Raw genomic sequence first — 26,903 nt, 5'->3', positions numbered from 1 at the left:
TTAGCTTTGTTTAGTTGTTGTTGTGCATCTGTGTGCTTTCCTTCCCTAAACTGCCAAAGAGAATTGCAGGTGTTGATCTCAATTTGCACCCAAAGCATCCTGAACTCTCTACCCCACCTGCCAACTCTAATAATGAGCAGCACTCTTGACCTCCTGCCTAAAACAACCCATGAAAACTCACCCCTGTAATTTTTTTACGCTGAGGAGCCAGTAAGCTCTGTTAGAGCTGTGGCCTCTGTGGTTTTGTTTGTTTGTACTTAGACAAAAGTATTGGGTTTGTCTCAAAGGTGCTTTTCTGGCTTTTCCCTCTTGCTCTTGGATCTGCAGTGTTTACTCAAAACACGGGCTGAGCCAGAGAGGTTGCCTCTGCACACAGGGCCCCGAGGTGCGTGAGACTCGTCCTGTTTGAGTTCTTGTGAAGTGCAGGAGAAGGTGTTACGAGCACGGTCTGGACAGGAAATAAAGCTCTTATTCCCACCATAAATGCTGTCTAGTGGAGCAGGTCAGATGAGAGATCTCATACAACTGCTCGTAGTGTTGAGCCCTCCAAGGGTGTTGGCAGCCTCAGCTCCCACTGATGGGAGTGGCTGGCCATGCTGATCAGGCTTTGTGGAGGCAGGTGACGACTTCCAAAATACCTCCTTGCATGTCAGGCTGACTCCTGCTTAGGGGAAAATGAAGAGCCAGTGGTTGGGTTTCCACTTTCTTTTGCAGTCTAGGCACTGCCTGGCTGTTTGTGGCCCAGGCACTGCCAAGGCAGCTGGCTTTGGCACCTCAACAAAGAGGCAGATGAGCTGCAAGCACGCAACTTTCCACAGTTCTGAGTTAAACCAGCTGCTGTGCCTTTAGAAAGGAATGAGGCAGTTTCTGCACAACCTCTGGACAATTCCTGTTTGCTGAAACTAACCATAAGGCTCCTCTAAGCTCCTACATCACTTTCATTCTGTGAAATCTTTGCTGGTTGGAAAAAGATGTATTTGTATGCCTTAGAATGAGGATGCACTGAAACTGTGCTAATGCCAGAGGTTTGTACATGCATTATCTTCTCTGTCACCTCACATCCCATGTACCTGTAGTTCTCTCCAGGGAATCTCAGAGTCAAAGGAGAACTGTAGGAAGTGTGGCATTCACTTCATGTTCAGTCTTTTATAGGAAAAAATACTGCAGGTGACCATCACTTGAATGACTATCCTGAATTTTCTTGCAAGCTTTTGCCACAATCTTGCAGAGGAAAGTATTTCCTGCATATTTCTTGAAATTAGTTTCTGCTTTGAATCCCAGGACTACATTTGAATTAAAGCAATTTTTATTCCTTTAGAAAAAAAGCACAATCTCACTTTATCAGGTGGGGAACTGGCACTGTAGGGGATGGAGAAGCTGCTGGAATGAGGGTAGATTTGTTTTTTGCCTGGGAAGAGACCAACAGGAGAAATTCTATGAGATGAAGGAGACACAAAGAAAGAAAGTGAAACCAAGCAGTCAACTTGGTAGCTGCAATCTTTGATCTGTGGCTGTCTGCAAGCAGCACCACAGCTCTGTGATTAGATGTACATGCTCATTATGTGTTGTACTCTCCAAGCAGGCATTGTAAATACAGCACAACAGATTCTGCTTCCTTCTGCCCAAATATCTTTTTTCATCTATATTGCATTAAGATCTTGAGGCCTATCATCAGGGAGAGAAAAAATACAATTTTCTTATTGTACAATGCATTTCATTCCCAGCTGCTGTATTAAATTTATTCCTATTTGAAGTGGTGTCTGTGAGTATAAATCATTTAAGTTTATATGTTTTTGTTGCTGTGGCAACTGTTTGACTAATTGAATTCCAAAGTGTCTCTCTGTATTTCAGAGCTATGATAAAGGGCACACAAATTCTTAGCAGCAGGAGTCTGAAATGAGGAGGGGGGACAGGCAGCCCTGTCAATATGACATGTCCTCAATCTCCTGGACACATTGGTACCTTTGGCAATGGGCAAGGAGGGCAAGAGTTGGGGAGGAGTCAGAGCTACCTGTGAGCTCTCACTGTGGGTTCCATACTCAGAAATGATGTTCATGCCCTCAGGAGGATGGATAAGGCATGGAGAGTGTGTAACTTGGCATTGGGAAGATCATGTTTTACCTCTGTGTCTATTTTCCCCATAATTCATCAGTTCTCAGTGGACACGAAGTGCTGGTGTGCTTCGTGGTTAAAACAAGCCCAGGTTGTAGCAGGCTCCATCTTCTTTCCACAGGGACTTTGAACAGCTCCTGGGGTTTATCTACTGTCTGGGATCATGCATGTGTTCCTAAAGGATTTCTTTCCCTGTCAGTTTTCAGTAGGGAAAGCTCCTCAGAGCTATGCCAAAGGACTAGGAAATATTGGAGTATCCTGAATCTCTCCAGGGACAGATAGGAACTGACCCACCTGTACCATTCCCAGCTTGTTGTGGCAACTGGAATAGGCTCCTTTTTTTTGTGTTAATTATGTAGGTGTTTATTATGGCCACAAAACGTTAATAGAAAGCCTAATGGAAATCATGCTGGCTAATGAGAAGCTCCTGAATACCTGCTGCTTTTCTCTGGCAATAACAGAAGCCACAACTCAACAGGAAATTATTTGTGCCATTCCTGCCCTGTGCTTTTACCTCGTGATTCCATCTTGTTGTTAACCTTTCATCTGACTCTCTCTGCAACCTGGGGGAAGGCCAGGACCTCTCCCTTCCCCCTGCCCAGAGGGCATGCAGGGGTCTGCTTGCCTTCCTTGCTTTCTGAAGGGTGATCTGTGAAGGGTTTTATGGAGCTTGAGAAGGTCACAGGGAGCCCTGAGTCCTTCCATTGTCCACTTCCCACAAGGGATGGTATCCAGTCTGGGGCAAGAGCCTGTGGCCTGACAGCCTCCTGGGCTGCTCTTCATTTTGGTGGAGTTTTATTTCCAGCCCATTAGATGCTCCACCAGCTGCTGCGTGCTCCTGAAACCACCTCATCCTGGATAGGCAAACTGCAGCAGGGACCGGGAGCAGGCACAACAGGGTGACTCCAAGGGCAGTGGGTCCAACTGGGATATTTTTTTTTCTTTCTTGCATTTCAGCTGCTGGTTTATTTTTCTGGTGCTGAGAAAGGAGAGGGAACTGTGTTTGATGAGTGAGGTCTAGTTTGGGACCCCAGAAAGCAGCAGGAATGAATAGCAGGGGCAGCATTTCCAGGGAAGGGAGCAAAATTCCTGTTGAACAAGAGCAGGAGAAGGCAGGAGAATGGTGGGCTGGAGCAGGGGTATGTGTGTGCACAGGGTAGGGAGGGGTGTCACACTGGGAGGATACTGGTGAGAAAGTGGGTGTGTGCTGGATTGGAGGTGGGATGTGTTGAATTTTGGGAGAATGGGTGGATTTAGCTATGACCAAAATATTCCTTTGTGTCCACCCACACATGGAGAGCACACACCTCTAACATCCATAGAGGAGAAAAGATGTCCCTTAGGAAAACAAAAACCAAAATGAAACAAAAAAAAAAAATTAAAACAAGCCCAAACTCAGAAGGCAAAATCCATTGGAGAAACTGGAAAGCTGCATGGCTGAAGCTGTGAATGAAGTAAGAGACTCTCCTCACCAGGCAATACGGAAACTCCCAGCTGGGACCAAGTTTCGCATTTTTTCCCTCGTGGGCAGAAATTGAATGCTTCTGTCCTTGCCTGCCAAAAATAATAGTTGAAAAAAAAAAAGTGGTCTTACTGCTGCAGGAAGAGCCAAACATTTCCCTCATGGGCTGTCTGAAAGAACAGTTGTGAAAACACCAGATTTCACTGTAAAGGTGGGATTTCTCAACGGTGAGGAGCTGCAAATGAGGCATGTTGCAGGGTCCATATGGAGTTGCTGGTAGGAACTCAATACCAGGCTCTTGGAAGCATTTCAGAAGGGGCTTTCAGGAAACAGCAGAAAAGCAGTTCAAATGACTGGCTCTCAGTGATACAGAAAGCTGTAAAAATAGCAGCTGAGCATCTCCTGTTACCTGGGCACTGGTACCCAGATCCTGTCGAGTGATTTCTCTGGCATCCATCCTCCCTGCCTTGACTTTAACGGGTTGTGCAGATTATTTTATGATCAATAAATATCCAGGCAGACACTGTGAAATTCCAATCAGAAAAATTTACAGCATTAAGGCAGATATTGTATAGCAGGATATAAATAAATAGAAATTGTCAGTCAAATTTCTGGCAGCTGGAGTCTGGTGTCAGTTGCAGTAAATTAAGTGTTACTTCACAAATCATCTTTATAGTTTTTAAGTGTATCTGTGCAAAGAGAGGTTTTTTTCTACTTGCAATGGTAAATATTCTCTGGTTCATGTGATTTCAGCATGAAGCCTGGAATCAAGGGGAAACAAATGACAGCAGTGGATTTTGCCATAATCCTGAGATTTGTTCCCAGCCCCAAGACTGGAGCTGAGTTTGGGTGCTGAGCAATCCAAGCAGCAACAAGCCAACAACATGACAGGGAAGACACTGGATCTTTCTAAGCCAAAAGGAAATTTTTGCACTCTGGGAGGGCTGGTTGATGTAATGGTGCAGAGATCCACCAAAAGGGGAGGAGGAGGATGGACTCCTGTTTTCTCTACCCGGATGAAGGGAGCTGTGATTGGTGCAGACTGCACCTGGAGGTAGGTGGGAAGGATGAATCTGATCAGTACAGAAATCATCATTTACTGCAGTTGGAACAGCATTTTACCTACAGATTATTACCTTTTGTTAACAACTCTTACTGGCCTGACCAGCAAATAAAATTCCTGAAACATCATGTGACAGTTTCTGTACTGTTGGGATAGCTGAAAATTTCATAAATTTTAAGTGTCAGGCTTCTATGAATTAAAGCTGAATGCTCAACACAGAACAAAGAGGAGAGGAGGACCTGCTGGTGGTAGTTTTGTACTTTATTTGAGAAGAGAGAGCTACATAAACTATGTCAGGAGGGTACAGGTCTACACATAGTTTCATCAATCAATAAATGGAGTTGTTAACGTAACACTGAGGATATGATACCTTGAAGAAGACATAGACACGTGACCAAGGAGTATTTACAGCTCTAACATACAATATATTTATACTTGAGAGAGAGATTCGTGTGCATTTGTGCACACAGGTACCACTGTGCACACTCGGTGCACGCACGCGCACACGTAAATAGGTATAAAAGGCTTTAAAAAAAACCTTACAGAGTTCAAGAAATGAGTCTGCCTGTCGTTTGCAGCAACTGACTGTTTTCAGGGTGGAGATGGTTTCAGTTTGGGGGTGCTCTGGAGTGGAGGTTTCAGTTTGAAATCTCTGTTCTCCATCGGCTGAACCTGAAGCGGGTGTCGGGTGCGTGGAACGCTGGGGTGGGTGTGTGGTGACAGAGGATGGGTGAGGTGGATGGAAGGGAGGGCAGTGGAGTTATGGGAAAGAGGGGATGGATGCACAGCCTCTGGGGCTGGGGTAGTAACACGGAGATGAAAAAAATGACCTTTGGTGATGCCATTAAATCATCCTTTGTACTAAACATAAATTATCGACACAGTTTTAAAAAAATAATTTTCTGTTTCATTTCAAGGCTGGGGAGAGAGGAAGGGCCAAAGCAGGGCAGGAAGGAAGGGAAGGTCTGGGGAGGGTAAATACCTCAGCACTTTAACAGGTCCCTGGACCTCACTGCAAATTCTTAATTTAAAAACTCTTCATGTCAGTGTGACTAATGCTGTATCAGTCATCCCCTTCCAGGGTAGCTCAATGCAGATGATGTGGCAGGTAGGGGACAAGCAGGGACCCTTCCTTGGCCAAAACTCAGATCAGGGTTCCTCATCCTTTGAACTGGAGCCAGTGGAGGTGGGGTGGGCAGGCAGAGATCACAGCTTCCTTGCTTTTACCAGATTCTCCCTGAAGGGATAACCTGGCTTGTTCCCAACAGGAGAAAATGGTGAATTTTTGTTTGGAGAAGGGGAAACTGCAGTTTGGAGAAGGTTGAGGACCATCAATTCACTTGCAAAATAGGACTCAAAAAGTGCAAAATAAGCCCCAGACTAAGCAAAGGTGGATTGGTGCATAGAGTAAAAAAAGTCTGCCAAAAAATAGAAATCAATTCAACATAGATCACCATAGGGATTGTTCTCTGCTCGTGCAGTCTTCCCGTGACATTAGCAGAGACTAAAATAAGCTGGTTTAAATAATAGTAACAACACAAATGCCATCAAAATGCCTTTCCTCTGAGCTGCAGCCTCATCCTCCTCTCAGTACCAGAGCGGTGCTCTGGTACCTGCCAGAGTGAGCTGTGGAGCAGCATCTTCTGGGGACAAGCCTGCCTGCACTGCTGAAGGGCACTTCAGCTGGGAGGAGGAGCAGTTGCCTGAAAATTAAACCTCCCCTTGCAGATTTCTGGAAGGTGCATGGGGGTTTTTTGAAGCCAGCATGGGAAATCAGATTTTTCTGCCTAGGCCACCATGCTGCCACACAAACCCCTGACAGACAGCATTGCTTCACCACACAAATCTTAGAGAAATTACCAGGGGCAAATGCACAGTGCAGCCCCTAAAAACATTACCAAGCACAGCCTGAAGACCCCCAGACAGCCTTCACCAAAGAAGGTTGTGTATCCTCAATCTTTACCTGGGGAAAACTTGCCTCCTTGCCTGACTCAGAAGATTCAGAGGGAGTTGCAACACTCCTGGAAACCTAAATAAATGTTGATTGCTTGCCTGCCCAAAAATACTTCATTTCTCTTGAAATAACTTATGTAAAACAGCACTTCATTAAGACATGGTGGGGGAGGGGGAGGTAATTTAGTATAGTTATTTATTTTTTTTCTGCTTTAAGCCTATCTATGTAAAGCTCTCATGCAAAAAATTGCCTTCCAGTTTAGCTGAAAATTTAATGGACACTTCTGGGAAAAATAATAGAAAACTTAAAAAACCACAATTCTCCTTCACACAAGAAATTAGCTGGTTGTGGGGGTTGAACGGGAGGATTGAGGGGAACTAAAACAACTTAGACTGTTAGTACTGAAACCAGAGCTGTCAGAGAGCAAAATGTATGCAGGTAAAGTTATGGGGTTTGTTGGGTTTGAAGCAGAAATTGTGGATCTGGAGGAAGCCCAGCAGAACTGAATGTTTGGAGAAACCTTCAGGACCCATTTGGATGAGCACACATCATTCTGTAGGGACTCTTTCCTCACATCTACAGTTCTTCCCCAACCAGGGCTGTCCTCTGCTTCACCACAGGTCCTATCTGACTTTCACCACCCTCTTGATCACTGACCCTTCACTGGGAATCAAGTCCTTGTCCATTTCATTCCTCTCCCTGTGCCCCAGTAGGATTCTTTGATCCCTCCTCTTAGCATCATTTGTTCTCCAAGCCCCTTATCAAATTATCTTTGCCATCCCCTGCAAGCTCATCCTTTCTGACTCCCAGACAGCCCTAAGCACCACAAGTCTGCCCTTAATCCCTCATTTTCAGTACTGCTACTTACAGGTTTTGAAGTCTTGTGTCTCAGACACTTCCCAGTCCTCTATGTCTCTGTGTCCATCCACATGTCCCATTGTAGTAACTTCCAGTCACAGCTGGGGAGTGTGTGGGAGGTGGGATACAGAGGAAAGTGCTTCTAGAAAGCAGCATATGTTGAGTGGGGGGAATAGCCCAACTTTCTGGCCTACTTTTCTGGCTCTTCTTCTTCACACTAAATTTTTCAGGCATGTTAATGAGCCTGCATGCTTCTGCCCAACAGCTTCTCAGCAGGATGGATAGGTCCAGGAGACATTCAACCCTAATATGAGGGTATACCTTCCTTAGTGTGATCCAGGAATACCTGTGGGATGAAATCCCAAATATGTAGGCTGAGCAAGATGAATACTGAGACACTTTCCATTTTTTTCCCCTGTGAGATAAGACTGCTTCTCAATTTGGGGCCCTGCCTGTTGGTGTCTTCCTGGGTCTTCATCTTTATCTGACTCTTCAAGGACAGAATGGACAGGGCTTTGTGCAACCTTGTTGGGTGGAAAATGTGTGTGCCCATGCTAGGGGTGTTGAAACTAGGTGATTTTTAAAATCTCTTCCAACTCAAACCATTCTATGATTCTCACAACCCTCTACTACTCAGTAATGTGGCTTCTTCTCTTTTTTTTTGGTGAACATAACTTCCAGTGGCCATGGTGTCATTTATATGTCCCTTACTTGCAATTTTCCAGGAGATTTGTCTGTTTACCCTTTACCAACAGTAAATGCAATTGATGGCTGAAATCTCCATCACATGATGCTTCCAATAAAATAAGGATTCTGTTTCTGAAGGGCTACCAGGGTAATATCTCTCCATTTGTCAAAATGTCTCAGTGGATGAGAAGATAAAAACCTTTCACAATCCAAATTAGAGATGGAGCCTTCGCAGGTGGAACACCAGTGCAGCAAAAAGTGGGGCAGAGAGTTTAACTCTGAAGGAAAAAATGGTTCTCTCTTGCATCAGAATGATTGGTTTGTGTTTTAAACCATCCCTCCTCCATCAATTGAAAACAAGATCCCAGATCATGATTTCACACTGGAAAAAGACATGGGAGAAAGGAACGAAGGGTGAGACAGCAGTTCCCTGGGCAGTGTGGGCACGATTCCTCCAAAGTTGGGTTCCTCCATCAAGGCGGGGCTCCTGCTCCAGCGGCGGCCGCAGCGCCCGGCAGGGCCGGTGCCGCTGTCCGCGGTGCTGATCCGCAGGGACGCCGCTCACGACGTCTGTCCGTCTGCTGAAATCTCCATCTTACCAAGAGACTGGGGCTGTTTGTGAACCCTACTTGAAGCAATTAGGGTTTGTAATTAAAAAAAAAAAAATCAAAGAAAGGGCAGACAGGCCACACCAGGCACTTTCTACTAAGAAGTGCTGGGCTATAAATCTGTTGTATCATCCAGAAGGATCCAGTCCCTCTCATCCTGTCCCAAATCTGCCTCTTAATTTCAGTTTCCAGGAAGGCCATAAGCCAGGATTTGTTCTGTATTAGCAGGAGAAGGAGAAAAAGGAAATTAAAAGTGAGGGGAGGTTTGAGCTGCTCTTGTCCTGGTGGCCAATGTTCTTGGTTTCCAGGGTGAGTATTCTGTGTCTTTTCTCATGTACAGCAGTGGGTTTTCTTATATTGTCAACCAACCACTGTCTTTTCTGATGTAATATTTGTTAGTTTGGGTTTTATTTCCTCTTGTAGCATTTCTCTCTCTCCCACCGTTCTGTTCCTAACATCTGTTCAGTGCCTCTCAGTACCTGCAACCTTTACTGAGTTCAAAGTTGTGGGTCATCAACGCCTTCTACATTTAGCCTGGAGTTGCACAAGAAAGTTCAGTTTCACAGGAACAACAACTGAGTCTCTTGCTGATTTCTATTGTTTCAATCTAGCTACATAAGAATGAGGCTGGACTGGAGCAGGTCACAGCCGGAATCAATCCCAGCCATCTCTCCAGCAATCAGAACAACCTGCTGGGAGCTGAGTAACGGCTGAATTCTTGGTGAGAGAAATTATAGGCATAAAAACAAAATCAAATATACTCGTGTGCTCATTCAACATTTCAAGGCATATTTATAGGTACTGCTGTATGGCATCTTAAATATCAGAGTTTAAAAAGAAACTGGATCACTGCTGTTGGGGAAAATAATTTTTCTGTTCTGTCACTTTCACTATCTCTGCCCCTGATGAAAAAGGGAGAGAAAGACACTGAATTACACACCCATTCAGCCCCTGCCATCACTTCTTTGGGCTGTTTGGATAGCCCTGGGAAGGATCTGTGAAGATAAGGAGATCTGAAGGTCATCTGATGGTCATTCCTCAGAGCTGGAATAGAAACAAGATAGCTGGGCAGGAATTTGAAGCTCAAGAAAAGCTGGAGATCTCTTCCTGTATGAAACTGGCCATGGCTCAGTAGGTGAACAGATGACTTTTCAATCCAGGTCATAGATGAGTCCCTTCCTTAGACTGCTCCACTGTATTCTTCTCCTCCTGCACCCAAGTCTTGCTGTCAATGGGAGGAAAAGCTGAAATTTTACCACTGATTAAAATCTCTACACAGGGGAGATATTTCCACCTTATTTCTTCACTTTTCAACAAGAGAGAATGCTTGAGAATTTCTTAGATTTTTGGAGGGAGAATATCCTTCAAAAAAAATTCCAGGATCACTGAAAAATGGATCCACATTCATTATAGAGAGGTGAGGCAGAGAGCTACAGCCTCCAAGGCCTGTACTTGTAATGGTCTGTGAGAAACAGCACTGAGCAGCTAAGAGTATTTGTCTTGGGAACAGCAGTCAGTGAACCTTGGGTGGGAACCAAGCTAAATCAGCAAACTTGCTCCTGGTCCAGGATCAGAATGAGCTAAAAGTCCTTTTTCACATGCCTGAGACTCAATTACTGTGTAATCTCTGTGACATAGACATCTAGGAACCTCTCTGGATAGCAGATGGCTGCTGAATGGTGAGAGCAGATGACAGATTCTGGGCAGTGCTAAAGCAGAAGACCTCAAATCCTGATTACAAAAGTCAGTTCTTGAGGTTAAATCAAGCCAGGCACCTGAGCAGGAGGGATTCATGCAGCATTGCACAAAGCCAACACACTACCAGACTTGGGAGGGCTCTTGTCAAAAGCTCCACCTCCCCTCCTCTCCCCAACACACATTCACACACGCTGCCACATACAGGAAAAATATCAAGGTTATGTGTTTCCTGAAATATGGTTGGCTGAATAAACACACTTACTGAGAACTCTTTGTAAAACAATAGCAGAATGAGTAACAGTGCATCGCTGCCATGGGAAATAAAAAGGAAAGTAACCCAACTGCAATTCAGCTAGAATCATTCCAAACCCCAAAGACTGGCCTCTTTTTTTTTTTTTTTCTTTAATGTGTCTGACATTTTATGGCATCAATAATGCAAACAAAGGGGAAATCATATTTGCAGAACACTAATGCACGGATGTCTAAAGCGAAATACAATACTGATTACTTTTTAAATGAAGCCACCAGGTTTTGATGTGCTGTGGTGGTTAAATTGGTCCATCAAATTCCTTCCAAAGCAAATTCCAGTCCATAGCAAGAGCTTGACCTTTTCTATAACCTTGGGTAGCCTTTTCAGCTGTATTCTGATTGGAGGTAATAAATGTTAGTTTGAAGGAATCTTCCTGATGGGTCAAATTACAGAAATGTCACAATTCCTCCTGAAGATGAGGAGAAACTGAAGATATGTCACCTCTTCACAGGCTGTCCAAAACCTTTGGCAAGTATAATGGTAAGGCTACTGTGAAGAGCTGTGGGTGAGAGGAGAGATGGGCTCTGAAAGAGGTTTCTATTGGGATTTTGCCCTTAGGGCTAGTGGTTGATCTCTTCAGCACCTGATAGCTTTTCTCTTGCCTAGAACCTCCTGCAGATGACTGCAGAGCAATATCCGAGCAGGAAAATAAGTGTATCAATAAGCAGGTGTGGCAAAAACACACCAAGAAACCTTCCCTTCCTTTTCTATATTTTTTTACATGTTAGTGGTTTTTTTTCACAAGGTGAATCACAGAGATTCATCTCAAGAACCATAGACGGGATTGTCTCTGCTAGCACAAAAGTGAAGAAGCTGTTGTGGTCCTGCCTGGGAAATCCCACTGCTCAATCTCCTCCTACAGCAAAAGACAGAAGGACTTGGGGTCAGGCCTATGCTTTCAACTTATCAGCAGGAGCATTCATTTCTGGAGCCAAAGGGCTTCTTTTGCAATGTCCTCTGACTTTCACAGAGTTAACTGTGTGAATTTCTTTAATCCATGCAGTTTTGGTTTGGTAGGCAGCGTTCACTGTGTGCCTGTGTGCTGGTGAGTAGGATTGGATGCCACCATCTCGCATCAGCTGGGAGTTTGTCTGCCATTTAGATCACATCCGATCAGAGCTTTGTGTTTGGGGATTGTATGTCTTGGAATTAATCAGTGCAAGCAGCTAATTGCCTCTAGTTAACTAGTGCCTTTTAATTAGGACTGTACTGCTGGCTGGATACATGAAGGGAGCTGTTTGTCACTGGCAAAAATTTCAGCCTTGTGATGTAAACCTCTTTGGGGAATTAGAAGGAAAAAAAAAATACAGGCTGGAGTTATTGTCACTTTAGCACAGCGGAAAATCAGTTTCAGCAGAACTGGCCTGGATGAGGTTGGAGTCACGCTTTGCTGGGGTCAGAAATGATAGCAGCTGCTCCCCAACCCTTCCTCCTGTGCAGAAGGGTGGGACACTGTGGGCTTCAGCTGGGATTTACAGGAGATACCCCACATGCATTACAATGAGCGTTGCTGTAAAATTCACTGCACAGAGGTTAATCTAGATGTCAACACTGCCTGACAGCAGTGAAATTACTCCGGGGCAGTGCTCCTTCTGAAGTCTTAATATAACAGTCAATTCCATCCTGCCTGCAGGAAATGAAAGTTTTCTGCTTTGTGTGCGGAATCATCCGGCGCCAATTTTCTCACTGTTTGAAGTCCAAACTGTTTGTGGTCTTGGGATTCACCTCACATTAAGACTTTCACTTCATTTAAAAACTCTGCTAGTCAAGTCCCGAGAACTGCAAGGACAGGAGCTGCACAGGGAGATAAAGAAGAGGGCATGGAGGGAGAAATCTGATCTCACCTACCACATCGAAATCAAACTGCTTCCCCAGTCCTCTGAGCTCAGTAAAGGGAGGGAATGCAGAAACTCAGCTCTCTGAGTATCAAGCAGCAAAGACTGGAGAGGCTGGAAGCCAGCAGAGAGCAAGAGAAAACATGCAAGAAGACATGTGGACCGCCCAGAGCTATGATTTTCTTTAGAGGTATTTCAGCCCTTCCCTGCTGGGACCTTGTCCTAAGCTGCCAGTAGTTAAACTCCCCCTCAGAAGAACTGCTCCAGTTTTCAGCAGTGGGATCAGTCACTTGTGCTGGGAGGGAGGGCAGTTCCTGTGGAGGACTCCTGACAGTGTGGGGAAGTGATGGTTAGATTTGTGATGCCTCTTCCCCTTGCACAGATGCTAAAATTGTGGGGCTAGCAGAAGGGAGGAGGAACCAATGGTCATTCCTTTAGTTTGAAAAGAGCTCTCAGATTGGGTCTGGGAGAAATCCAAGCCACCAACACCACCAACTTACTTAACTGTTAGGGAAAGCTGGAATATTTTGTCCTTCCTTCTCTTCAGTCTCTTATCTCTTTCCTCAGTTCACTTTTTCAAAATTGCAAGCAATAGAACTCCAATCACTTCTCTCAGGGAGCGGTTTCATGGCTCAGTGTTGCATTGGAAAGGAAAAAGAGGCACAGGAGAGATGGAATGTTCCTCCATTCCTGCCAGAGCAGTGACTGACATCTCTGCCTCTGTCATTTATGACACTGCCAGCCAGAACAGATGTTTTGAAAACACCTACTTTCTCTAGGCTTGAAATTCAATATCTATACTTTCAAGGACAGCAGCAAAGGGAAAAGAATTTTTAGGATTTAGCAGCTATGTAAATATTAAATGGGTACTGATGTAAGAGATGCCTTGGTGGGGGAGTGGAGAAGCTATCTTAGACTTAAGCAAGTCTATCCACTCCTGAAAAGCAGTGGTGAGGAGGGTATTTTCTCTTCTTTTGCTTTTGGTACTCATTTTGACACACCACCATATGCCAAGGCTCCATGAGCCCACCATCCATCAGAAAGACACTGAATGTAAATGGAGAACAAAACTTTTGGGCGACACCAAGACATGCCTGTGCCTGTGAGTCCCATAGCAGAGCAACCCTGTTGGTGTCCAGAGCCTTCCAGCTATCAGAGGATCCACCACAGCGTGGAATCACAGCCAGGATCTCCTTTATTCCGCTTGCTTATTCTCATTGTTGCCTTACAACCAGAGAACACACCAAGAGCTGTTACAAAGACTTTGGGTACAAGCCATGGCTGTAGTGCTTCAGCTGATTCCTGGCCAGATCAGGAAAGGATGTAGATACTCCACAGGGAGGGAGGAAATTAGAAATATTTTTAAAAAAACTTTTAAAGATAATATGCTGAGCAGTTTTCACACAGACTGGCACACAAATGAATGCTGATCAAGTGTTCCAAACTACCTCTGGGTTTGGGGGTTTGTGGTGAACATGTCTGCATTCTTCAACCCATATCCTGAACTAAGGAAACCTACACATTTGAGTTCTGGGAAATAAGAGCTTTTCATGTGAAAGGAAACAGCTCATATGATACTTCTGTCAGTGCTCCTGAAACAGCATAACTTTTGAGACCTTTTAGTTGCATTTTCTTACAGAAAAAAAAAAATCCTACAGAAAAGCACAAAGCCTAGTGATTTTGTTTCCCACCTGCATAAATGATCCCTTGATTTTATTGGTTTCTGCCTCCTTTTTAAAACAGTATTTGCCCAGTTTCATAGCTAACTTTTCCTGGAACTGCAGTACGTTGCTATTTTCTTTTGTTTTTGCTTGTATCCATTGTGCCACTTAAAATTCTACACCACACTCCCCAAATCTGTCTTGATTTCCCAACCCAAGATACTCAGTTGCCTTCTAAAACCAGCTTTTCCCTTTCCCTGCCTCTTTTATTCCTCCACACATTTTCTCACCTTGTTCCACCCACTCCTTGGGACAAGCAAACAGCTCAGAGCTAAGGGTGTCTCTCAAGCAAGCACCCTCTTCAAAGGCATTCAGCAGTTTTCACATTTGTCCGGGCAGCACAGTTCCCAGAGTCACCCATCTGCAATTCAGCACCCTGCAGACCCAAGGATAGGCAGTCCAGACTTTTTCAGCCCCCAAAATCCATACACTGATGGACATCTAAAAAGGCCAAAGTTGGGCAAGTTGTGCAGGAGACAGGATGGACTTTCAGTCTGGCAGTTCTCTGCATCTCTTCCCTTTGCTACATTTCAGCTTCTGCCTTGCAACCTGACAGACTGGGGTGGAAAGAAAAATAATGGGCAGGAGAAAACAAACCAGGTCACTGATGAGACCCTGAGGCTGGAGCCACAATCACTGCCTGCAGTTTGCAGCCCTGGCACAAAATTTCCACCTGTACCATGCACCAAAATAGCACCTGCACTTCCAAGAAAGCATCACTCCAGTGACACCCTTGGGTGACTGAGTTGGTGCAGTTTTAATTTTTAGGGAGCAGCATGCAGCTGGGACAGGGAAGACCCTATGGTCCCTTCTCAGCTGTGCTCAGGCTGATGTTCCTTCCAGCTCCCTTTCACAAGTCCCTTGAGAAAACTGCAGGTGGAAGGGGCTGGGTGGTGGGAAGGTCTGCCTGCATGTGCTGGGAATTTGGCCTGGCTTGCCCCAGAGCTGGGTGAGATATTCCCAGGCAGCAGGGATAGCTCTCTGCTCTGAGTAGAGGCAGGGCACAGCAAAGTATCTCTCTGAGAAATAAAGAAGCATGAACTCATTTCTCTTAAACTCCAAACACTCACATGTTGATACTCTGTGATAATTTCCCCCCAAATCTGCTTTTCTTCTCCTCACACATAGCCCCATCACGGAGCCCCTCTTCCTACAGGGAAGATCCCCAGTCCATGCTGATGGGAAGCTCTCTTCTGCTCCAAGAAAGGTGCTTCTGCAAACGAGGTCTCAGGGTGGTCACCAGGAATGCAGCACAGCTGCTTTCCCTCTTCCCCTCCAAAACTGTCATGCCAAAAAGGGATGCAGCAGTTTCTGTCATGTCTTTGAACACAAAGCAATCTTCTCCTTGCTCCCAACAAACCTCCATCCAACAATGACAGGCCAAGGGGGCCAGAGCAGCAACAGAACAGATGTCACAGCACAGAAGTGCAGCTTATCCAGCTTTTCTGAGCAACAGTTCACAATTAACTCTGACAAAAGGACCTTTCTCCAAGGCAGTCCCTGCCCATGGTGGGGCTAAGAGCAAAGAGCCAGAGCCTGAGCATCTCACCACTTTCTTCAGCCATTTGCCATCTTCTGGAGACACATAAACTCTCCTCACAGGCCACCTAATCCTAAACATGCAGCATCAAGGCTCGGTGTCACACTCGGCTCCTGAGCTCACCTTGTCAATGTGACAGTACAAAGAGGTGGTGATGGGGACAGGGTGGTGGTGCTGGAGAGGAGGGGAAGGAGGAGAGAAGTGAGGAGAGGAGGATGTAGCTGCTGTGCAGCTGTGAGGAGGGAATCTCATCAGCGGGGAACCAGTGTCTGTAGGTGACTTTGTAGTGTAAAAGCCAAAAAAGAAATGACAGCGTGGGAGTGAGAGAGAGGGGTGGACAAAACTGTGGCCTTGCACAATGGCTGGGAGCCACAAGAGCAAGAAACCCCTTGGGGTAAGAGACAGGCTGCCCCAGGAAAGGGTTTTCTCCTGGAGATGCTGGACAATGAACAGCCATTGCTTGTTCTCTCCCTGTGCTGAATCTCCAACCCTTTCAGCCAAGCAGCCTGCACAAAAAGGGAGCCAGGCTGGGGCCAGCAACCTTTTAACCAGTCTTTTCCCCTTTCAAAGTTGGACCTAAATAGGCGGGATATCTTCTCCCAAAAGAGCAAGGTCCTGCTATGGAGAGGCAGCATGGTGTGTGTGGACTCCTGGTGCTGGCCCACAGCCATGACCATGCCATCACTGGTGGTGCTGTGAGCCCCCGGTGCCTGTTCAGTGGCAGTCTGTCCAGACCCCATGGGCCCAGATCTCTCTAACAGGCAGAGGAAGGTTGTGTCCTCACTCCCATGTGGGCACTGCCACCACTGCATCATCTCCCAGCCCAGGCTCTCACTGCCCATTACACAGACACAGAATAAACCCACAGTTGCTGTTGCCACCACAATCCTCCTTTAGCAGTGTCCCCTTCCTCTATCTGAAACCCTCAGACAGGCCATGCCAGTGCCATGAGTGAGAGATATTGATTGTCAGGAGACATGGGGGATGGGGAGAGGATGAAAGATCTTCCCTTCCAGTGCATAACCAGACACCTAGCTCCCCTTGCATCTCTGGCCATGGGGAAGGAGGCAAGATCCCCTCTCTGTCCCATCTTCCTCCATCTGCATTGCCTTCCACAAGTGCCACATCCAAGCAGGCTATTTTTGTGCTGGCAGTTGTTGCCTTCTCAAAATTGCCTTGACAATGCCTGTGCCGCCCGTTCCCTGCCTCCTGAGAGCAGCTGCCAAGCTGAGCTTCCCCCTCATCCTCCATCACCCACATGAAAAAAAGGCCCAGAAAGGTTTTGTGTTCTCAGCCCACTCTGGACAGGCAGTATCCAGCATCTGACTGAATATTTCCCCAGGTCAGGATTATTTCCTGCTCCGGGGAGATCAGGCACAGCGAGGATGCTGCTGTCTCTCCCTGGCTGTCCCCAGCACCCCCTGTTGCTGCCTTTCTCCTCATTGAGATGCAAGGCTGGCCGCTGCGGCCATCCGCTGAGCCGTCTGCTCCTGGAGGCACCTTCCCCTCCTTCCCCCTCCTCCCGGGGCTGCCTGTGGAGCTATTCTTCAGCCTCTGCATTTCACAACAGCTCAAAGGCAGATGCATCAATCCTTTCAGGGGATGGCGACGTGAGGAGAATGGCAAGGGAGCTGCAGGCAGGTGTTGGTAGGTTCCCAGCCATCTCACGAGCCTGGTCCCCCTCCCTGTCCCCACTGGCTTGTGCCTGAGGCTTGGGCTGAGGCATGGGGCAGGAATGGGGAAGGGGAGAGGATGGGGGGGAAGAGCACTGGGATATGCTGACCCCACAGAATGCCCAGCAGGGCTGCAGGCATGTTCCCAGCTGTCTGCACCCTGTAGCCTTTCCCCCATGGGGAGAGCAAGGATCCAACCCTGCTCACTAAGAGTTTACACCGAGGGCCAATTTGGCCCTGGTGCTGACAGCTGAGGGCAGGGGAACAACCCCACGGCCACCAACCAACCCCACGGCCACTGACAGCCATAAGGGCGGAGAAGAGTGGGGTTGTTCCTCCAAAGTGATGCCCTGGGTGAGCAGCACTCCTGTCCCACACACTGGAGTGGGTTGGGGATGATTCAGGACCGGGTCCCCAAGGCCCCAGGCACAGCTGCTTTGGTCCTGCTGCTCTCCCAGCACTGGCAGAGGGCTGGGGCAGAGGAGGGCTGGGGCAGGAGCCTGCAGCCTGCAGGAGGGTGGCTGCTCCCCCGTGTGTGTGTTTTACCCGGTGTGTTTTACCCGTAGGTGCCACAATCCTTTGACTGTGTGTTCAAAAGCCTTGAGTCTGTACATTTAAGAATCAGCAAATTAGAAAAATTGTCCTGAAATGTTGGAGGGAGGAAAAAGGCAGGAAGGCAGAAAGGGATGAGGAGGGACTAAGAGGAAGGGGTTGGTAAAAGAGAGTTCATCCAGGGGCACTGCCCTGGCTCTGTGCCCATCACCTGCGGGCTGGCAAGGAGGGAGGGAGGCAAGGACGAAAAGGGAGGACTGATTTCACACATTCAGTGCATATCATACAACCAGGGCAAGGCTTTCTTCTTGCAGCTCCTACCCAGGATGGCATTGCTGCCACAGCCAGTCTAGAGCCCTGCCCAGCTGCCCGAACCATACTCACAGCAGGGTTACATTTCACTGCTTGATTGCTCGGGGGAAAGATACCTTCTCCTTTCTTTCTCTTTTTTTTTTTCTTTTTAATTATATATATATTTTTAAGTATTTTTTCTCCCTTTTTTGTTTCTTTTTTTTTTTATATATATAGTCTCACAATTTTCTGTAACAGCAGCTTCTTTCTGTATTGGTGTGGAAGTTATATAGAGAGAGATATCTATAAATATATATAAGCCAAACTGCTTTACAGGTTGTTGTTCTGTGGGTTTTTTGTTGGTTTGCTTTTTGTTTTGCTTTTTTTTGTTTTCAGTGTTGTATGTGTAGCAGGCACTTGAGTTTATATGAAGATGTTTGCTTGGGAGCTGAGGGGAAAAGGGTTTGGGAGGGGGAGAGGGAAGGAAGGACGGGAGGAAGGAGCAGGGACTTCCAACAAGTGGCCACTGCTAGCCAAGGATGTCCAGGTAGATTGGTGTGGCCTTGCCCAGAGCATGGAGGATCTTGTAGATCTCCTTGATGTTGAGCCTTTGCTGAGGTTCCCTCTGCCAGCAGCCCAACATGATGTCGTAAACCTCCTTGGGGCAGACTCGGGGCCTCTCCAAAACTCGGCCTTGGGTAATGCACTCAATGACCTAAAAGAAAGAGAGAAATAAAAGAAACATTGAATACCAACTGGGCAGTTTTTGGAGAATGTCCTGTGCCTGATATTGCTTGGCTGATGTGGCACCATTTAGTCAAGGGGAGAACTGAGAAGCCAAATCTCAGATCTGCACATCCTCAATGATCACCTGTTTGTTGCTAATGATGATTTTACCATGAAAATTTGGTCTTCAGCTGCAGTTTTTCAGATCTCTAAAACCTTCCTCATTTGTCACCTACCTACCTCAATGCATTCTCCAAAGAGGAGGTCACAAGTAAATGAAATAGGTTTTAATTTTTGATGTTAGCTTTTCCTGCTAAATGAAGAATGAAAAAATCCCCACAGTACAGCACTATTTTGCACAGCTGAAATGATATTTTTCTTGTCTGAAAACCAAGAGTCCGTTCCACTGCAAAGCCCAGGAGAGGTTTATAAGGAAGAGTTCAGAGCATCTTTTCCTACATACTTCTCCTCTTTCTGACACAGAAAAGCAAAAAAAAGAATGACATTTCATGTCAAATCTCATCTGTGAAGGAGAAAAAAAAATTTACAGTGCTATCACTCTGTTCTGGGTCAGACTGGTGCTGCTAATGAGAAAAATGTGAGGTCCTGGATAACAGTAAAGTCTCTTCAGAGGGATGCCATTGGAAAGGACTCCCCTAAGAGTCTCTTTGTGTATTGTTTACTGGAGGAATGAATGAAAAGGAAAGGGAAATATGAGTTTCCAGAGAGCTGCTATTACTGCCTGGCCTCCTTGGCTGGGGTTGATGAGTCCCAGCATTGCAGAGTGTGAGCAGCCTGCCACGCTCTGCAGATAAACACCAGTCCCAGGCAGTGTGTGGAGGGAAGCCACCCAGCAAGAGGTGTTTGGAGTTTATCATTTATGAATAGTAATGGTCCCACCACGCAGCTCAAGGGATACTTATCACTGTGCTGTTTGCATATAAACACAGAGGGGAGAGATTAGGACCAGCTGAAAGCAAGGAGAGCAAGGCACAGCATGAAGAGAAGCCTGCATTGCCACAGAGCTGCTGGATGCTCACTGTGGGGAAGAGGGGGTGAGTTATGGTTCCTGCCAAGACATCCTGGACATGCACAGGAGCCCTGTGCTGGGCTCTTTCTCTCTAGGGCAAAGGAAAGGCACAGAGAGAAGTTAATGGACTGGCTGAGTGGTGCCCTGCCTTGTTCCTCTGCTCAGAGAGGGTTTCTCCCAGCCTTGGAACAACCTGCTGAAAATGCTGTAGGGGCATGAGGCCATGCAGGTGGCACAGGAGGGAGTGGGCATCCCAGCCTTGCCAATCACCCAGCAGGGACAATGCTCAGCCAGCCTGGTGCTTGCTCCTGGTCCAGTCCTGGCAGCCAGGAGCTTGGCATTGACCTGTCCTTCCTTGGGCTCTGCCTCTCCATGGGGCTCTGGCACTGTATTTGGACTGCTACAGGGATTTGCTCTGATGCCACAGCATGCAGGAGCTGGTGGAGCTGTCTGCAGCCACAGAGGTTCTGCCCATCCCTCCACAAACTGCGCAAAAATGAGACTGATGGGAGCTAATGTGGTGCCCTCCCACAGGGGTATTCCACCAGGATACTGTGGTCAGCAAGCAGCAAGAAGTGGATACCCCAACAGGTAAGACTTTACTGTTATCATATTTTATCCCAGGGATGGTAGCAAACCATACACCCTCAAGATTAAGGGTGGCTGTTTTCAGCCCTACTGCCCTGCAAAGGAAACTGAGGCAGAATGAATGGGCAAAGCTGAGCTGTCACACTCCAGCGTGCCTGCTGCCCATGTTCAAGCTCCACGTGCTCATTTGTGTGTGTTTGTATTTGCCCTCAGAGGGAAATGCAAGAGCAGCTCATTAAACAGCGTGACAAATAACTTGTGTCGCTGTCGATTCCGTTGTTTGCGCCTCTAAAATGTTTGCGTGTGCTGCTTTGGGATGTGCAGTCAGGCCCCATTGAGCACACCAATGGGCAAGTATTAGAGCTGTAAAGCAACACCTTGGATTTGCCATCTCTGCAACTCACTTAATTAAGGGATCTGTATCCAGAAAGCAGAAAATGCACATTTTTCATTACAAAAGGTGAAATTTCTGAAATCCATTAGATACACAGTAGGATAAAAATGTTCAAGGTTCCCGCACACTACTATGTCAAAGCATCTTTTTCCTCTTCTATAATACCTCCTGCTATTCCAAGCAAAAATTTTCCAATGCATTTCTGCTGATGTGCCTCAAACCTCAGCAGTGATGCCCTGCTAATCCCAGCCAGCCTTCCCTCAACATTTTTGCAGGGCAGCTCTGTCCTGGTGGGCTGCAACTTTTCCTAGTCAAAGAAATAACAAGGGAAAATAACCTCCATGGGTTCCATCCTCAGTGAACTGGGGCAAACCATATTATAGATACCCCAAAGGCAAAAACCCCAAGGAAATGTGCCACATGAGATACACCAGGCTTAAAACAGTTTCTCACAAACTGGAGCCTGCAGTGAGCTTTAGCTGCAAAAGGAGAAACCAGGGATATTCAAGGCATGACTTAGATCCCAGCAGTAATCTGGGTATCCCCAGTTCTGGCAGCACCCCAAGAGTTTATAAAATATGAAAGATACGTCAGGAACTTAGCAGCGAGGGGCTGAGGATTAGCCAGCACATGGCTTTGGCAGAGCTCTTTGATTCCTGCAGGCCTCAGTTTTCCCAGCTCTTAAACTGAGAAAATGACACTTTTCCTATGGCTTCACCATGGGAGTGCCAGGGAGGGGACCATCCATGTACAAATTTCGTTGCAAACCACCTGGAAAGGAGAGACAGCAAAAAATACAGTTTTCAGCTGAGGTGTCTCAGCACTGTTGTACCTCTGTGTTTGAGAGCTGGAACCAGGGCTGCTTCCCATAGGTGAAAATCTCCCAGAGGATCACCCCGAAGCTCCAGACATCACTCTCTGTGGTGAATTTCCTGTACATGATGCTCTCTGGAGGCATCCAGCGGATAGGCAGCATGGTGTGTCCTCCAACCTGGGTGAGGACAAAGGCAAATCTCAGTGGTGACAGTCCTGAGGAAGGGGTCATAGAATTAGATCATCGAGTCAAGCTCCTGGCCCTATGCAGGACACCCCAATAATCACACAAATGTTCCTGAGAGCATTGTCCAAATGCTCCTGGAGCTCTGCCAGGCTTGGAGCTGTGAGCACTTGCCTGTGGAGCCCCCTGTCATGTCAGCTGTGACACGATGTGCACAAAATCAGGGCCTTTCTGTGAACTACAGCACCAAGGAGCTGTTCCAAAAAGCTGATCTGGCTCCTGTCCCCCTCCACCACTCATGGGTTTACCCACCAATCCCACCTGGTTAACATCATGCACAGGGAGTGAAATGTACCAAGATGAATTACATCCTCTCCACCCAAAATGGGCTGGTAAAGCAATCAAATGCCAAATGCCAAGAACATACTCCAGCCCCACAGTCTGGTGAACCTGGACACAGAGCAAGAATGGTCAGCAAAGCATTTCAGGGCCTCAGTACTCTGAGGCACCCAGCAGAGATACAGCATGAGGGCTGTCCCTCTTCAGAAAGGTTCTCTAAAAGCATCTGTGCATCATCTAATTGCATGAAAGAATTTTTGCTCACAAAACTGTGCTACAGGCCTTTTCAGAGACTGCTTTCCATATGTAAATAACTGCAAGACCATCCTGCAAAATGTGATCTGTAGGTAAAGAACAGGCTCTTACAGGCAGGGATATGCCCATCAATTAATGGAGGAGGGAAAGCCAAGCCTTGTGGAGAGTTTGGAACTGGGTGTGTAAAATTGGGGTATGTCAAGCCAGGGAAAGGCAGTTCCTCAGGTAAGAGCCAGCCCTCCTGTAAGGCACATGAATCCAGCAGGCACACAGGAGGCTTGCAGGATACATGCAAACAGTTTCCAAATAGATGGATTTACCTTTAGATTCACTACAGATTCCTAAACAAGTTTCTCTGAGCAGGACAAGTTTTTCTCTGTGCTTTCTGCACAAGAAGCTCCATCTGTGGGGAAACAGCTAATTGCTATGACCAACCAGTGCTGCAAGCAGCAGGGCTGCAAATCTCCACACTTTTTTCTGCTGAGGGTAAAGTGTCCAAGGCTTTAGCAGTGATGAGAAAAGTGCTTTTGTGGAGCTGCTTGGAAGATGCTTGTCTCATTAGGGACACCAAAAAAGCAATGCTAATAATTTTGTAGCACTGCAGCTGAATCAAACAGACAGAAATCTTTCTGGTCCTACGAAGGATGAGGGGAGACAGTGTCTGCTGTCTAGGATTCCAGCATATGTGTGCCAATTCCAAGTAATGAGATTGTTGTGCTCGCTCGGATGAAAACATTTCTCCTACAAACAAAAGCTCTCCTCTGAGCTGCCAGTTTTTCCACAGGTTTCTTTGACTGATTAAAGCAGAGCTAGTGTGGGGAAGGGTCAGTACAGGGACATTGCAGTGCTTGGAAGCAAGCGGGAGGTGTGTTGGAATAGGGTGTGAAAGGGGTAGGATGCTCTGCTGGCTTTCTGCATGGAGGGGTTCAGATTTCTCTGAGGTTTGGCAGAATTTAGACTCAGGCTTGCAGGGTTGTACTCAGAGGGCTGCAAACCACCCCTTTCCCTTACTCTGAAACAGACCCTCCCTCAAAAAAGAGGATTTTTAAGAGTCTCAAGAAGATCTTTCTTTCCTAAGTGCAGATGCTTGAGGATAAAAAGCTCATTGCAGCTCCACACCTCCTGTTTTGAGGTGGCTTGGCTGGTGTGTTCTCAGCTTGCTGCTCTGATCTCCCAAGAATGTTCTGCTGTAATGGAAATGGAAATATGCTTTTCTTTGTTTGTTCCTTCAAAACCCTGGCTCCAAATTTAGTTCTTTCCTACATTACCAGCTTTTACAGGTTGCTTTGCCTTCTTGCAAAGGGCTCTGAGGAAATGTTATAAGCAGAACAGGACATACATCAAACTTGATTGTTGCAAAAACTGTTTTGTGCTAATGCCTATTTTATTCTCCTTTAAGTAGCACTAACTCTTCAGTTTTCCAGCAATCTCAAAATGATTACTTGCTGAAAAGCTCTCTACGTTTGCAATATCCTGAATCTTGCAGGATCATTTGTGATTACAGGCAGTACAACACACTGAGCACAGTTAACTCCCTTTTGAAGAGGTCTCAGAGCAGCTCTGAATGTGTGAACCAGGCCCTCAGCTTACACAGACAGTGTCACAGCAGCACTGCTCGAAAGGGAGGGTCCTGATTTACACCACTCAAGGATCTGGCCCTAGAAACACAGCAGAGAAGGCAGTAGTGCCATCTCTAAGCACTAAAATACAGCTAAAATAAAGTCAAGGGCTTTGGTCACCTCTAGACACACCCTGGTGAAGACCTGCCAGCAAAATGACACACACAGCCAAGAGCTGTCCCAAGGATGTGACAACACAACCTTGGCTGAGCTCATAGGTTGAAGTTCAGGAACAGCCAAAGCATTCCTCCCAGCCATGTGAGACACAGCTTTTACTACAAATTATTCTGGTAATAATTAATAACCAAATTATTTTGGGAACAAAAATTCAAACAAGCAATGCCCAGAAATTTGTGGGTCCCAAAACCCAGCTCAGAGAAGAAGTGTTACTTGCAGAGGCATCCTTTGCATCTCAAGCAGGGTGCCACATTTCTGAGAGCAAAGATTAAGCCTTGCACTTACCAGCCATAAGCAGAACAGGCATCAGTTACACTCTACCATAAACCCACTCCAATGTCTAACCCAGCACATAAGGCTGGCTATTACACTTTAAAGGATTGCCTTTGACTATCCCTTGCTGCCTCCCTTGCAAACTGATTAGGATTAAGATTCCCATTTCACAGATGAGAAAACAGATGCAGGAAGGGCAGGGGAAGGCCCTGCTCTGAAGCTGTGCAGTAAATGAACACCAAGTCCTCCTGGCCTGCAGTCAGCCATATCCTGTTATCTGATGATGTAGCACAATGATTTAGAGCTGAGCACAGAGGGATTGTGCCAGTGATGCCACAGGAAGCAGAGTGTGTCCAGGGTGACAGAAATCCTTTGCATAACATGTAGTGATTGTGAGCTGTGTTCTGCCACTGTAGACTGGCACGTGATTCCCACAGCTACACACTTGTTTTACAGGACCAGCCATTGCCAGGAGCATAAAACCAAAATGATGCTATTAAATCAGGCTGAAAAAATGGGTGCTGTTTTCTTCTTTTGCAAAGCCAGCTTACAAGGCATAGCCTTGGCTTTGGCAAGAATCATTACCATGCCTTTAGGGAGAAGGTGAAAGTTTATTTCAGCCTCTGCTTGCTCAGAGCTGGGTCCAGCAGGCTTCAGAAAGAAGTGACCGTGCAGGAATGGTGTTTGTTAAGAGCATGCTGTTTCTGGGACTTCTCTAAAACAGCCATGTCCTCTTCCCACACCATCTTCTCCTTTTGGGAGCTAGGGCAGGGAGAGCCCTGCTAACAGGGAGCCTCACCTTCCCCAAGGGTAAAATGTCCTGAAACAGTGGCATTACAACATCTCCCCTAGAGACACTCCACAGTTTGGAAGAGGGCTCTGCTTGCAAGCAAATAAGACAAGCAAATCCTCTTCTGCTCCTCTCTTTAAATCCTATGATGCTGCCAAGCTTGCCCTTTTGCCTCGTTATTTTAATGCTTCACAGATCTGCAGACTGGCCTCTTTATCCCATTGCCATGGCTGTCTAGCTTTGTTTGACATTTTTAGCTAACTTTCTCTCCCTAGATCAACTCCCCATGCCCACACTGACACGTTATTCCCACTGCTCTGCTCTTTCTCTTCACAGTGCTATCCTGGTAATAAATAGAGCAATCAGTGCACATCCTCTGAGCAGCCAAAGTTTTCTTCCTCTCCATTTCAAGATCGCCTACTCGATTCTATCCCTTTCCAGTGGATGCTCCCAGGGGCATGACCTGGTCCACAGCTCTGTGTTTCTGATACTCCAGGGCACCTGGCCCCTGCTCTGAAGCCTCATTACACATCCAAACCCTTGGACTTGCAAGATATCCAGCCCCTCCCTCTGAGCAGCTTATTGCTGGATTAGATATGAACCTCTGGGAGCTGGGGGAGGTTCATGAAAGGCCAGCATTAATGGCCATTAGGGAGAGAGATAATTACTTAATGCAAGTACAGCACTTTGAGGATGTAAAGCTATATAAGTGCTATGTACATGTAGTATTATAAGGCTTGAGGTTTGTCTGCTACCAAGGAAAGCTGGTGTCTGGGGGAAAAGTTCTCCTTGTCCCAGCTTCCTGAATGACATCCAGCTGATTAGGAAAGGAAAAGATGACATGTTATCCCCTGGTGAGTCTGACAGTACAGCAGCAGGTAGTGGAGCAGCAGTGTTCAGCAAAGACTCTGCAATAAATCCACAGTTTGGGCCACCAGCAGAGATAACCTGGAAATCAAAACCAGAGTAGGGCTGAAAAACCCTCATGCAAATTTAGGACTGGTGGGAATACAGATGCTAGCACATTAAAGGCAGCTTTTGGTGGAAAGCACTGTTTTCCCCCTTCCCAGCTCACATATAAGGGCTGTAGTCCAAAGCAGCATTCAAAGGGGAACTACTGAGCCATCTTTTCTGCACCCACAGCTGGAAGGAGCCTCCATGGATCTCAGCTCAGAATGGGATTTGTCCCCAACACACTCTTAGCCTGTGTCTTATTTTTGTTTTTGTGCAGTTTCCTTTGCAATGTTGAAATAAAAACCAAACCAACCAACCAAAGAAAGAAAGAAACACACAACAACAAAAAAACCCCCAGTGCTTCTGTTTTCCTTGGTCATTCGACGTTTGCTTTCCA

General features: G+C 46.5%; 1 protein-coding gene across 3 annotated transcripts in view; it reads right to left on the bottom strand.

Annotated features, from left to right (window-relative positions):
- Positions 1-4,880: 4,880 nt before the first annotated feature.
- The window catches only part of NTRK3 (neurotrophic receptor tyrosine kinase 3), a 222,011-nt gene continuing 199,988 nt past the window's right edge, over positions 4,881-26,903 (bottom strand). For all 3 annotated transcript variants that reach the window (XM_064721858.1, XM_064721860.1, XM_064721859.1), the window contains 2 exons: positions 21,935-22,093; positions 4,881-19,079 (listed from right to left, as the gene is read on the bottom strand). In XM_064721858.1, coding sequence (XP_064577928.1) covers positions 18,894-19,079; positions 21,935-22,093 — 345 coding nt within the window. In that variant the 3' untranslated portion in view covers positions 4,881-18,893. The remainder of the gene's footprint in view (positions 19,080-21,934; positions 22,094-26,903) is intronic.

This window comes from Zonotrichia leucophrys, chromosome 10 (assembly GCF_028769735.1).
Source record: "Zonotrichia leucophrys gambelii isolate GWCS_2022_RI chromosome 10, RI_Zleu_2.0, whole genome shotgun sequence".
NCBI lineage: Eukaryota > Metazoa > Chordata > Aves > Passeriformes > Passerellidae > Zonotrichia > Zonotrichia leucophrys.
The sequence above is the reverse complement of the archived record's forward strand: the minus strand, read 5'-3'. Positions and strand labels throughout refer to the sequence as shown.